Below are 13189 nucleotides of genomic sequence, written 5' to 3' on the forward strand. Positions count from 1 at the left end.
TAAGGAAAAAAGTGAGCTGGTATCGCCGCTTTGTTTACTACAGTTATACAGCGCGTGTCTGTGCCGTTCATTCACTCTCGCATCTACATTAGTTAACATGTTATTAAATTTACATGAACACATCCAAACTATATTGCTATAGCATACTAAGATGAGTAAAAATAGACTGAAAAATGTTGAAATAAAATGTCTGTATAAGCAACAAACTGTAAATTAACATGTATATGCTAATATGTCATACACAATATGTTACAGACTAAATATGAATGTTTAGACAAGATTTTGTGATTAGTTTTGGATAGATTATAAAGTTGTGACTGTAAAAAAAGACTACTGTCACATTAAATAGGTAAGCTTTTGTTCACCAATTTCTGCTCATGAAAATATACTATATGATGTTTTGTCAAAAATAAAGTATGTATATTGAATTATCAACTAAGATGTTATTTTAGTGTTTGTTCCAATATTCAAAATAATGAATCCTTACCTTTTTTAATATGTATGATAAAATGTATACTTTTTACAAAGAAAGAATACACTTGAAATATTGTTAAAATTGTAATTGTTGTTGTAATTGTAACCTATTTGTAATTGGTTACAATTTCTAATTGTAAAATATGTATATATAGATAATTTATTTTGTCCTTGCGTTCTTTGGGACCCTGTGACACTCCTGTGTGAAAGGGCTAATTAATATGCAGCTCATTATGTATGTGGCACATTATCCAGCCTTTGTCTTCTCAGGTGTGAACACGCCTCCACGCATTTTGACTTTCCAAACAAAAGGTGTCTTATAAAATTTAAATCAATGTATTGTTTTGTGTAAATGATTAGGCAGGATGATTTTCAGATCATTTTGAAGCAAAAACTCTAGGCAACAATGCCCATTAGTCAGTGGTGGGAGTAAGTCACACATGTGCAAGTCGCAAGCAAGTCTCAAGTCTTAACCTTCGAGTCTCAAGCAAGTCCAAGTAAATTTTTTATAAAGGCAAGTCAAGTAAAGTCAAGTCACTGCCTTATGTCAAGCAAGTCAAGTCAAGTCGTAGCTTGGGTCACAAGTCACTGGCAAGTCATACAAACGTTTGACGATTTCACTGAATTTATATATTAAAATAAGTTAAAACTACAGAAGTTGTGGACTATGGTTTTATATGCAACTTTATTTTTTTAATATATGCATTTCCAAATATAGCTGAGTGTTTACTACAACAAAAATCTAAATGTAACTGAAATTAGGCCAACATTAAAGCATGAAAAAATAAATATGCCTCAAACATATGGAGCTAGAAATGTGTCTTTATTACATGTGAGAAAATAAATGATCTGAGAGAAAAAAAAAAGTTTGAGAGAAAAAGTTATCACACTGATAGCAAAAAAGCATTTCATGAGAGAAAAAAGAATATTTGAGAGAAAAAGTTTTCATACCAATAGCAAAAAATAATATTTGAGACTAAAAAAAGTTTTGAGAGAAAGTATTTTCTCATAGAACATAAAAAAATATAAATTTGAAATTTTTTAAATTATTTCTGAGAAAAAAAATCTCTCTTAAAATACTTGGAAAAAAAATCTCAAATATATATTTTTTGCTATCAGTGTGAAAACATTTTCTCTAAAAATAAAAAGTGTTTCTCTCAAAACGCTTTTCTTTGCTCTCGATGCAATTTTTTGCTCTCGTGTCAGGATTTTGCTTTAGCTGTGAAAATTGTGTCATGGGCGGGGCCACGTTCTTTTTTTCCTATTGGAACGTTCCTATTGGCCAGTCGGGTGAGCATCGTCTTGTCTTAGGAGTCGAACTGAATCATTACACCATTGTTCGCGTTCGGTTCACCTAGATAGATGCCGTCTCTGCCTTAGAGTTTAGATTCTCTGCCCGAGCCCAGGCCCGACCTCGGGCCGATATTTCCCGTCACCATCCTCGGGCCAGGCCGGGCTTTTGATCTAGAGACGTGCACTCCGAACGCAAGCAGTGTGGCGCGGGACTAGGTTTGATGGCCGAGTGCGAGCGCGGGCGCGGGCTGTAATGCACTCACTCTGTGTGTGTGGGTTCCGGGAGAATAAAACGATTTGTGGGACTCCCGCAAACTAGAAATATCTATGAATAAAACATAAAAACTAATACATTTTTATTCATCTGTTGCAGAAAAACAACAAGAACAACTAAAACAAAATACAAATGATTTACAGGCCAGAGTTTTGTTTTATAACATGTTTGCAGCGTTGAGCGATGTAGCCAATCACAGACATATGTGTTGATTTCTTGAACGCAATGGCCAATCAGAAGCATTTAAGATAGTCTCCCCTCACTGCTCAAAACGGACTTTTTGTTCAGAGCTGAATTCTGTATGCTGGCAAATCCTCTAAAGGTGCGTTCACACCGCCGCCGACTTGAGCTTCCAAAGCGGCCGGAAGTCATTCATTTTCAATGGAAGCTGGCTTCTCTCAGCTGCAAGGAGCGTCAAATCCCTCGGCGTCGCGTTTTGAGCGTTTTGAGCGTCAATCAGAAAGTTGAAAGAAGCTCAACTTTATGGTAATGAGCTATGACGCGGTTCAGCGGCAAGCAGCGGCAAAACGCCAGAAACCAATCAGAATAAAGACGTCCTTCACTCTGGCTGATTCCGGAGAAACATACGATGTGAACTTTCGTTCCTACCAAAACATTAGTTCCGAGAAAATCGAGGAGAAGCTGATAATCGCTGTTGCTGGGTTTCCTATCATATATGATATGACGTTGTTTGCTTACAGGGACCAGTTACAAAAGAACGAGGCATGGGAATGCAATTCATTTGCTCAAGGTGACAACGATTTGACCAATTGCACTAATGCAAATAATAGCCTAATGCAAATAATAATAATAGGTAATTATTATTTTTTTCCCAGACCAAATGTGACCAAAACAGTTATAAAAATGCTGTCATTATAAAAGGTTTTTTCAATGTATTGCTTGTTTTTTTCTGTTTATTACATTTCATGTTGTGACACTTCTCTTCTCCCTGCTACGTCAGAGCGTCCAAAGCGTCAAAGAGCTTCCCCGTGCTTTTTGACAAGCGTCCTTGACAGAGCGGCCAGAGCTTCTTTGACGCTCAAGTCGGCGGCGGTGTGAACGTACAGTAATTATAACAAACAAAGTGTATATATTATGAAAGATTCATTGTGCAGTCAGCGTCATTGATAATAACAGAGATGTGTGAGATCGCGATGAACTGATGTCAGCTTTAGGGATTTTTCAGGGAGCGCACTTTGCGCGCATTCAGTCATGCCAAACCATGCACTCAGTAGCTGCTTGATTTTATGTTATAACAGTGGTTTGTGTGTTAATGCTTTAATAACACATAATTTATCAGGAGCATTTATGCTGATGTGTATGATGGCGACACGTAGGCTAACTTGAAAGTATTTGGAGGTGCAGAACAGAGGAGGAGGAGAAAGTAACATAGAAAGTAGTTGAGAACGTCAGTTATAACGACCCACGTATTAAAATGGTCGGGACTCGGGTTTAAATCGGGCTCGGGCTCATAATTATTGTTAATGCGTCGGGCTGGGCTCGGACACAACGTGCACGGGCTCGGGTAGGATCGGGCTTGATTTTTTGGGCCTGATCTAAGCTCTAAGTCGAGCACGGACACTCCAATGTTTGGGTAAGATGATGACACACACAACTGGATGTTAGCTGGCTGAGCAAGTTCAGCATCACTGAAGATTAAACATTAAAAATAGCACTCATATTCATGAATGAATGTGTATTATATTATTAGCTTGCTAATCGCTAGTAAAGCTAATTATTAATTAGCCATCATGCTAGGTAAACTTGCATGAGTGCTATTGTTTAATGTGTAATCTTCAGTGATGCTGAACTTGCTCAGCCAGCTACCCATCGAGTTGTGTGTGTGTCATCATCTGCAGAGACGGCATCTATCTAGGTGAACCGAACGCGAACAATGGTGTAATGATTCAGTTCGACTCCTAAGACAAGACGATGCTCACCCGACTGGCCAATAGGAACGTTCCAATAGGAAAAAAAGAACGTGGCCCCGCCCATGACACAATTTTCACAGCTAAAGCAAAATCCTGACACGAGAGCAAAAAATTGCATCGAGAGCAAAGAAAAGCGTTTTGAGAGAAACACTTTTTATTTTTAGAGAAAATGTTTTCACACTGATAGCAAAAAATATATATTCGAGATTTTTTTCAAAGTATTTTGAGAGAGATTTTTTTTCTCAGAAATAATTTTAAAAATTTCAAATTTAGTCTCAAATATTATTTTTTGCTATTGGTATGAAAACTTTTTCTCTCAAATATTCTTTTTTCTCTCATGAAATGCTTTTTTGCTATCAGTGTGATAACTTTTTCTCTCAAACTTTTTTTTTCTTCTCTCAGATCATTTATTTTCTCACATGTAATAAAGACACATTTCTAGCTCCATACAAACATTGCAGAAGACCATTAAAAGGTATTAAACAATTCACAATTCAAGTATAATTCCTATGCGACCAAAGGCATTCTTCAAACTGGCATCACCTTAATACAAGTTATATATTTTTAATTACGAAGTTAAAACCGCCAATAGGTGGCGCCAAATTACTGTATTAATGTACGAGTCATAGAAGCATTCATTTAACTTATGTTCAAAACGGCAGATTCGTTCTGGAACTAAGCAACTAGGTCACTGAATCACAAATACGCATAACTCTTTCTGAGGCTTGTTTGGAACTATTGTCATTGGAGAAATCGAGCAAAAACAGAAAATATTTGGAATATTAGGCTATGTCTAAATGTCACATCACAATATTTACTCTTTGTTTACTGAACTGTTTTATAAAATCATTATCACATTTGCAATCGCGTCAATATTCTGGAAATATTTTTTTAATATCATATGTTATAATTATGAAAATAACTCATACTAGGGCATTTTTTTCCACCACATTTTGAATTTTGGGTGCAATATTAACTCTGCTGGCATTTTGATAACATCTAATAGGTGTAACCCCTGATAACATCTAACCCTGCCTTAAGAGAAACATAAAACATGACAAAACATTAACAGTTTTCTATGTTGTTTTTTGTCATTGGAAAGAACGTCCTGGTTGCGTATGCAACCCACCGTTCCCTGAAGGAGGGAACGGAGGACGTAGTCGACGGTCGACTGAATTGGGATCTCGCTAGAGAGCCTGTCTTCTTCGAGTACTATTGAACGAGCCAATGTAATTGGCATGCGTGATTCGGATTACACACTCCGCCCCCGCGGCGCGGGTATAAATACGGAAGTGGATGCACGCACTAGTTGCTTTTCACTGAGGAGCCGAGATTAACCCGGGGTCAGCGGTGGTCCAGCGGTAGTGGCAAGGGGACTACGTCCTCCGTTCCCTCCTTCAGGGAACGGTGGGTTGCATAAGCAACCAGGACGTTCCTTTTCAGTCGATAACGTCAGACGTAGTCGACGGTCGACTGAATTGGGATCACCCTTTGAACACGCCACTAACGCTGCCACCTTCCAGTGCCTAAACCAAAGCCTCCTGATGCCCCCGCAAATTTAAGGCGGGGAAGGACAGGGCTTAGGCCAGGGAAGTCACTGCTGTTCCTACAGGACCACTGGGAAAGCGTTCCCCGTACATTGGAAGGAAGGGACGCTGCGGAAGCCACATCCAACCCAGAGGGAGGTAACATGGAGAATACACATATGAACTGGGCGGAAACTGGGCAGTCTAACATATGGAATGTCACTGGGGTGGCTCCAGCCTAAGACGGGGGAGACACACCGGACAGTGACGGCAGAGAGACTCTGCCGAGGGAAGACACGGGCTCGCCGCATGGAGCCGTATCGTGGAAGAATACACATATGGGGTCGGCGTAGGGACCGCAACATATGGACCCAGCCTAACACAGGTTCCACACTGCTTACGAGTGGTAGGCCTAACGCCAGACGTTCCGCACGTCCGACGTCGGAGGGGTGTGGAGGAACTCAACAGGGTTCAATTTTAAGGGAACTCAACTGGAGTAGAAAGGCGCACGTATCCAGTCCATAGGAGGGGAATAGCGCAGCAAGCCGACACTTGATCCGGGCTCACGGTGAAACTGGCTGCATGAGAAGGTTCTCAGAACCTGTTTGTTTTTCCACTGACTAAAGAGCCCAGCGAACGACGTCATTACGTCACTGTGTACGTCGCCATACGTCTTAGCCTTCCCAGAAACGCTTGCGCCAACTTCAAGCATAACAGTTACAATGGCGGACTACATCGGATTTCTGCAAATGTTTCTCCTGGCTTTGCGATCTTATATTGGGGTCAGAAGAAGACGTATAGAACACATTTGTGCTGCTCGTCTGGATAACTATAGACGGAGGTTACGTTCGAGAAGAAGGGTAATTATATAATTTGTTTCGATTCTTATTATTATTGATGTTAGCTCTTGTTGGATGCAAATGCCAGGCCGCTAGCTCTAATGCTAACGTTAGCTACAGTATGTACCGGTAGCGCAGACTAACTATAGATTACATTGGAAATAAACACAAAAAAATAATGGTGAACCGATTTTTATCTTTACAGGCAACGTTAGTATTGCGGCACATCGCAAGACGGAGACCGCCTGTTGTCTGGGCACACCCACGATCTCAGCACTGGTGGGACACAATCGTTCCGGATTTCAACGCTCAACAGTTTTTGCATAATTTCCGAGTGTCCCGGGGGTCATTTGAGTACATCTGTAGTCGACTCAGGCCTGACATGGGGAGAAGGAACACAAATTACCGTATGTGTGTCACAATCCGAAAGCGAGTGGCAATTGCCATCTGGAAACTGGCCACCGGCAGCGAATACAGGACCATAAGCCATCTTTTTGGGGTAGGCCTCAGCACTGTGTTTAACTGTGTTCAGGACTTTTGCTACGCAGTCAACAGGGTGCTGCTTCCTATGCACATTTCATTTCCTGACGCTGACAAGCTTGTAGAACTGGCCACATTCTTCCAGAATCGTTGGAGAGTACCACAGTGTGTTGGAGCAATAGATGGAAGTCACATCCCTATAATAGCACCAGAGGAGTACCCTAGAGACTATTACAACCGGAAAGGATGGCATTCAATTATTCTCCAAGCAGTGGTTGATGGCAAAGGTCTTTTCTGGGATGTATGCGTTGGCTATCCAGGTAGTGTTCACGACGCAAGAGTACTGAGACAGTCAAATTTGTGGGAAGTCCTAAATGACGGGGAGTTATTAGGCCAAAATAAAATGAACATCTCTGGGTGTGATGTTGGATATTATTTAATTGGTGACCCAGCTTACCCCATGCAGAACTGGCTCATGAAGCCCTTTTCAGACACTGGCAGACTGACACATGAACAACGGACCTACAATTACCGGCTGAGCAGTGCACGGTCAGTTGTGGAGATGTGTTTTGGGAGACTAAAAGGTCGATGGAGGTGCCTCCTAAAAAGAAATGACTGCAAGCTGGAGCTGAGCAAGCAAATGACACTCGCCTGCTGTGTGCTTCACAACATTTGTGAGGAACATGGGGATAACTTTACAGAGGAGCATCAAGACAGGCCTATAAACATTCAGCCTCCTGTCCAGGCGGTACCTGAACATGGTAATCAAGAAGGGGCTGACATCAGAGCTGCGTTAATACAGTACTTTTGTACAGGGAATGACTGATTTTTTTTTTCTTACCACTGCCATACATTGCAATTCTACCTGTGTTTTTTTGTTAAATAATTAAACTGCCATAACACCAGATGTTACATTTTTATGTTTACTTGCTGAGTTAAGTTATCTCTTTCTGGTTTCCTGAAATGCAGCAGTGTGTAAATAAAATACACAATTTCAGCACAAATGTAAATAAATAAAAATTCGTACACCTTGATTACTTGCATTTGTTTCTCTCTTGATTAAGCATACCACAGCAGACATGTTTCTTTATAAAACGTTTATTTAAAAACAAGTACAAAAAAATCACAAAATATTAAAGTGTGTGCAGTGCAAAGTGTGCAAGATTGTTTCTTTCTGATTCAGTGGGGTTGCCTCTCCATCACTGTGACCATACGCTCCATTAGTCCAAGCATTGCACATGAGTCTGCATCCAATTTCCTCAGCAAGGTATCATTCATGTCCTTGCAGTGCTGCAGGAACCTTTCATCACACCTCTCAAAATATTCCAGCAGCTCCCCAATCATGTCTCGTTTCCTTTTGCCTGTGCACCCAAAAAAAACATAAAAATTAACACAGATCTTTGTGTATTTTGCAATTGTAAAGAATCTGACACAAGAGTCAATGCAACATATTAAAAAATAATATTATATGATATAATACTACACTGATACACCTTATAATGTATATTTACTATCATATCTGTACACTACCACTAGTACACACTATTGAGCACTTTATGCTATCTAATCAAATACAACAGATCTGCAGTGAATTATTTAATGAAGACTGATATATTTCAGTTTGTTGATACTCATAACAACAATCCTTACCCTTTCTGGTTGACCGACTGGAAGAGGAAGATGAGGAGGTTTCAGCTGCTGAGCTGCGAGACGGTACTGGTGAGCTGCAGTGGAGTGGTAGCGGTAGCTCCCGGTCAGGTTCACAATCATCAATGGCCAACAACTCTATAAACAACAAAAATAAGACAGTGTTTCAATCACAAAAGTTTCCATTGCACCCTATACAGTGTCTGCGTTAGCTATTGTTAGCAATAGCATGCTAGCTAGCTGACTCAAGCAAGCACCGCTACTAATAAGTAGCATTGCAAACGAAACAGCTAAGAAATGTATAGTTGGTTTGCGACAAGGTGAAACATTAGAAAAGTTAAACTTACCAGAATCAGTAACGTTGTTGGCAATACCCTGCAGCAGCGTCTCATCCACCACCATAGACTCTAGCATAACAGTTGTTGAATTTAATGCGCCGGTGACCTGGCACGCCGGTCTGTCACCGAGGACCGAGTCCAAAACCTCAAAATGGGTATTTCTACTGCGTGGCCGTCCATTACCACTTCGGCCCAATTCCTTCTTTTGGTCCCTGTAATCCTTTTTTAGTTTTTTTAACTTGTTATTGATCTGCTCTATGGTTCTGTTAAATCCTGCTGCAGCCATCTCCCTCTGGATCTCCTCGAACACATGTTTTGTTCTCGAAGCACCTTCTATTTTTTGCTGTACCTCTGCCGAAGACCATATCGCTAACAAACAGTTTGTCTCCTCCACCGACCACTGTTTCGCTTTAGAATCCATTCTTCAATCGTTGTTACTATCTTTACTAGCGCTGTGTTTTTAGCAATGGCGGTCACAACCTTTCCCATTCCGTTGTGTTGTTGGTCACAATAACCCCGCCCCCAGCCCCCGACGTAAGCATCACGTGGTAAAAGAACGGTTCTAGTCCAGCAAAGAGTTGATGCCGCTTTGGAACCAGTTCCCCTGACCGAGAACCGGTTCTTTGGCTGTCGAAACACAAAGAACTGGTTCGCGAGTAGGCACCGGCTCCGAACCGGCTCTCAAAATGCTTCGGTGGAAAAGGGGCATATGAAGACCTTTTCCTCTCCTGACTTAGCACGTAGGTGCAAGCGACGGGCGCAAAAAGACAGGAGCGTTGCTCAACACAACATGTGAAGATCACTGGGCTTCAGGAGCATCTTCTGCTCAGCACTTGAGTGTGACAAGTTCACTGAGCTCCAGGAGCATTCCTGCTCAACACCTGAGTGTGATAAACTCACTGGGCTTCAGGAGCATTTCTGCTCAACACTTGAGTGCGAAGAACTTCACTGAGCACCAGGAGCATTTCTGCTCAGCACTTGAGTGTGACAAGTTCACTGAGCTTCAGGAGCATTCCTGCTCAACACCTGAGTGTGATAAACTCACTGAGCTTCAGGAGCATTTCTGCTCAACACTTGAGTGCGAAGAACTTCACTGAGCACCAGGAGCATTTCTGCTCAGCACTGCGTGTGACGAATTCACTGAGCTACAGGAGCATTTCTGCTCAACACCTGAGTGTGACGAACTCACTGAGCTACAGGAGCATTGCTGCTCAACACCTGAGTGCGATGAACTTCACTGACTTTCAGGAGCAATTCTGCTCAACATGAAGAGTGATGATTTCACTTACTTGAGCAGGCGCAAGGCGACCATGAGTCGCAGTCACTTTTAGAAGGCTCACTGGGGTTAAACGCATTTCTGCGGGCCCCTGGGGCAGCTGAGACCCAGTGTTTGTCCAAGGGTAGTCCGCTCGGTTTACACAAACACTGGCGGGAAGACGAAACCGGGGGGGCAACTGAGCGGCCCCGGAGTGGTCATGACCCAGCTGGACCTAGGGGATGGAGTCTCCACCTGCCCTGGCTATAACTGTCGTGAGGTTCGATGGCGGCACGATTGAGTAAAGCGGGAAGAGTGGAACAAAGCGTCCTCAGAAGCTTCTGACTCTAAGGAGGAGGTGACGGGTAAGTTGTGACATGCAAGGGAAGCTTGCGCAACGGTCGCAATGTCCAACAACTCGAGGCACGAATGCCTGTGTAGTCGAGGGTCGCCCAGGCCCCCGTTAAAACACGCCCTTTGTACATGGCCCCTCTGTTGAAGAGGGTTTGGGAGCAGACCGGGATGAACTATAGTCACACAGGGTGAGCTGCTCTGCCACGGTCACCTCGGGACTCGATCATGAAGCTAGCGCTGAAGCGGTCACATATGGAGGATGCCAATGGCTGCAATTTCCATATACCCCAGGAGCCTCTGAAAGTTCTTCCAGTGGGACCCTTTCTCACTTCAAACACCAGCTGAACACATTCTCATTGGAGAAACGTGTTAGACCGAGTCCATCTCCAAAACTGAAAAAGAGATACTAAGCCCGTGGGCGAGATTACTCTCTTCCAGTTGACCTGAAGACCCAACGGGCTCTGGAGCACTCGAGATCTGTTCTTAAGCACATGTCTTTCAGGTCGGAGCTGCAGACCAATCTTGGGCCAAGATGGTCACGACCCACCACCTAGTAGCACGAAGAACGAGTTTACAACTGGCCTTCGTACCGGCTGGAGGAGCGGCTATATCAAATCCTTCGCCAGCAGGATAAGATAAGCACGCACAAGTCAGGAGCCCTGGTCAACACTCGGTGTGATGAATATCACTGAATTTTCAGGAGCACGTCTGCTCAACACCTAATGTGATGACTATCACTGACTTGAGCAGGAACCGAGCCTGAGGTGGGGCAGCAAAGTAGAGAGTGTGGTGTTAGTGTGCTGTGCAACACTTACCTGTCTCCACAAGCGGCAGGGGGCGCGTCAGAAGGCGGATGACTGGGTACTCGAACGCACCAAGCTGCCTGCTGGCGACCAAGGGGGAGCTGAGGGGTGTAAGGCTATACAGGGTCACACCCGCCAGACTGGCCCTGTTGGGACCCAGGAACATATGAAATTGCTCTCTCTTTGAAGTGTGGGTACCGCTTGCTCCGCTTTTTTTTTTTTTTTTAGGGAGCCAGCGGCGGAACAGACACACACACAAACAAAGGCTCCACCCGGCCCTCACCCGGGGGGAGGGAGTGATCGTGCCACTCCAAGAGCATCTCATCCATTCCTGGGCGGCCCGCTCCGGAATGCTTTCGCTATCGCTTGCAACCTGGCTTGGCAGCGCCTGGAGCGGGCTGGGCGTCTCTACTGCGGCCGGCTCCATGCTGAGGCCTGGGTGGAGGCTGCTGCGGAGGGCCAGCAGGAGCGGCGGCCGGGGAACGCCCACGGCGACGAGCAGGCGGAGGAGTTGCCACCGGCGGCGGGTGGAGGCAGCAGCTGGCCACCGGGGCAGGATGTGTCGGATGACCTCCGTCTGCGCTTGAGCGGCAGAGAACTGTTGGATGCAGTTCTCCACCGCGTCGCCGACCAGCCCAACCTGGGAAATTGGGGAGACCAGGAACCGAACCTTGTCCGCATCCGCCATACCAACCAGGCTGAGCCAACGAAGGCGCTACTGGACCACCAAGGTGGACATCGCCAGACCGATCATGCACGCTACGACACCCGTACCCCGGAGGGTGAGGTCAGATGCAGTGCGGTGCTCACCTATGAGCGCACGGTCTGGATTACCCTCGTGCATGCCATGGGTGCCCTAGCCTGCAGCAACGCCATGGCACGCAAGAGGAAGCGGCTTGCCCACAGGCTTTGTAAGCTCTGCCCGTCGGGACAGACGAAAACTCACAGGCCTTAGGGGGGGGACGAGGATCCCCCCAAAAGGCAGCGGCCGCCGGACACAGGTGCACCTGTGTCGACAGACCGCTCCAGTGGAGGGACACCTCGCAACCCTTCACATTCCTCCATCAAGGGTAATGAGGGGGAAAAGCTATTCAGGCAGTTTCTGGCAGAGAAAGATGCTGTTCACCACCTGATAAGCTCTCCATGCATTTCGGGAAAGAAAGGCACTGGGGCGGCGAGCTGAGAACCAGCGCGGCCCGCCCCAAGATACCAAACTCCAGATTCCAACCGAGACTGAACGGGACACGGTGGAGGTTCCACTCGAGCCCGGCAGCCTCGGCGGCCCGTTTCAGCATAGCTGATAATTCTGGATCCGGCTCGGGCAACATTGAACTCCCGGAGGGAGACAATGCAGCCGAGTCATCATCTCTCTAAGTCAGCTCACCCTCCGACGCTGCAATAGGCGTCTTGTCCTCCAGGGGAGCCCCGAGTGAAACCGCTGGCCCACCCATTACAGATGGACCAGCAGACAACACAGGAGGCTCCAGTGGTTGCAGTGGAAGGGAGGAGTGAGGAGCCCACAGGGAATGGTTACCGGGCGGGACATCCAACACTATCCTCCGGTTACCCATCCCACACAGCACCCGAGGGTGGGGCATGGTAATGGGGACTCGCTCTCCGCGAACGAAGGCGAGTCTCGCCCTCAACACTGCGACAGTCATGTTCCCACAGTGAAAACATGAGCTGTCCACAAAAGCTGTCTCAGCGTGCTGTAAGCCCAAACACGTGACACAACAGTTGTGACCATCAGAGAGAGACAGGGAACGACCGCACCCAGAAACGCACGGGCGGAATGACATCTTGAAAAAGACGCAAACGCACCCGTGTTGCTCTTTCAGAAAATAGGACCGTCACCAGTGCCGGAGCACACAGGGGAATGACCGCGGCAACACTGAACAGAGAACTGAAACAGTGAAGCACTCACTTTTCCGCCCTCTAACCAGCCATCAACACACACAAACATTTAGAAATTTGT

At 45.2% G+C, this 13189-nt stretch overlaps 1 protein-coding gene across 1 annotated transcript; it reads left to right on the forward strand.

The window, feature by feature from the left end:
• The first annotated feature begins 6201 nt into the window (after positions 1-6201).
• LOC143707263 (uncharacterized) lies at positions 6202-7851 on the forward strand. The gene is made up of 2 exons (XM_077199977.1): positions 6202-6358; positions 6543-7851. The coding sequence occupies exons 1-2, from the start codon at positions 6221-6223 to the stop codon at positions 7641-7643; spliced, it is 1239 nt and encodes a 412-aa protein (XP_077056092.1). The 5' UTR covers positions 6202-6220; the 3' UTR covers positions 7644-7851.
• The last annotated feature ends 5338 nt before the right edge of the window (positions 7852-13189 follow it).

This window comes from Siphateles boraxobius, unplaced genomic scaffold (genome assembly GCF_051911475.1).
Source record: "Siphateles boraxobius isolate OS27281-9 unplaced genomic scaffold, OSU_SipBor_1 41, whole genome shotgun sequence".
Classification (NCBI taxonomy): domain Eukaryota; kingdom Metazoa; phylum Chordata; class Actinopteri; order Cypriniformes; family Leuciscidae; genus Siphateles; species Siphateles boraxobius.

Coding starts and splice junctions, on each gene's coding strand:
- LOC143707263 (XM_077199977.1), top strand. CDS start 6,221: ATGGCGGACTACATCGGATTTCTGCAAATGTTTCTCCTGGCTTTGCGA. Junction 6,359..6,542: donor GGTTACGTTCGAGAAGAAGG/GTAATTATATAA, acceptor TTATCTTTACAG/GCAACGTTAGTATTGCGGCA.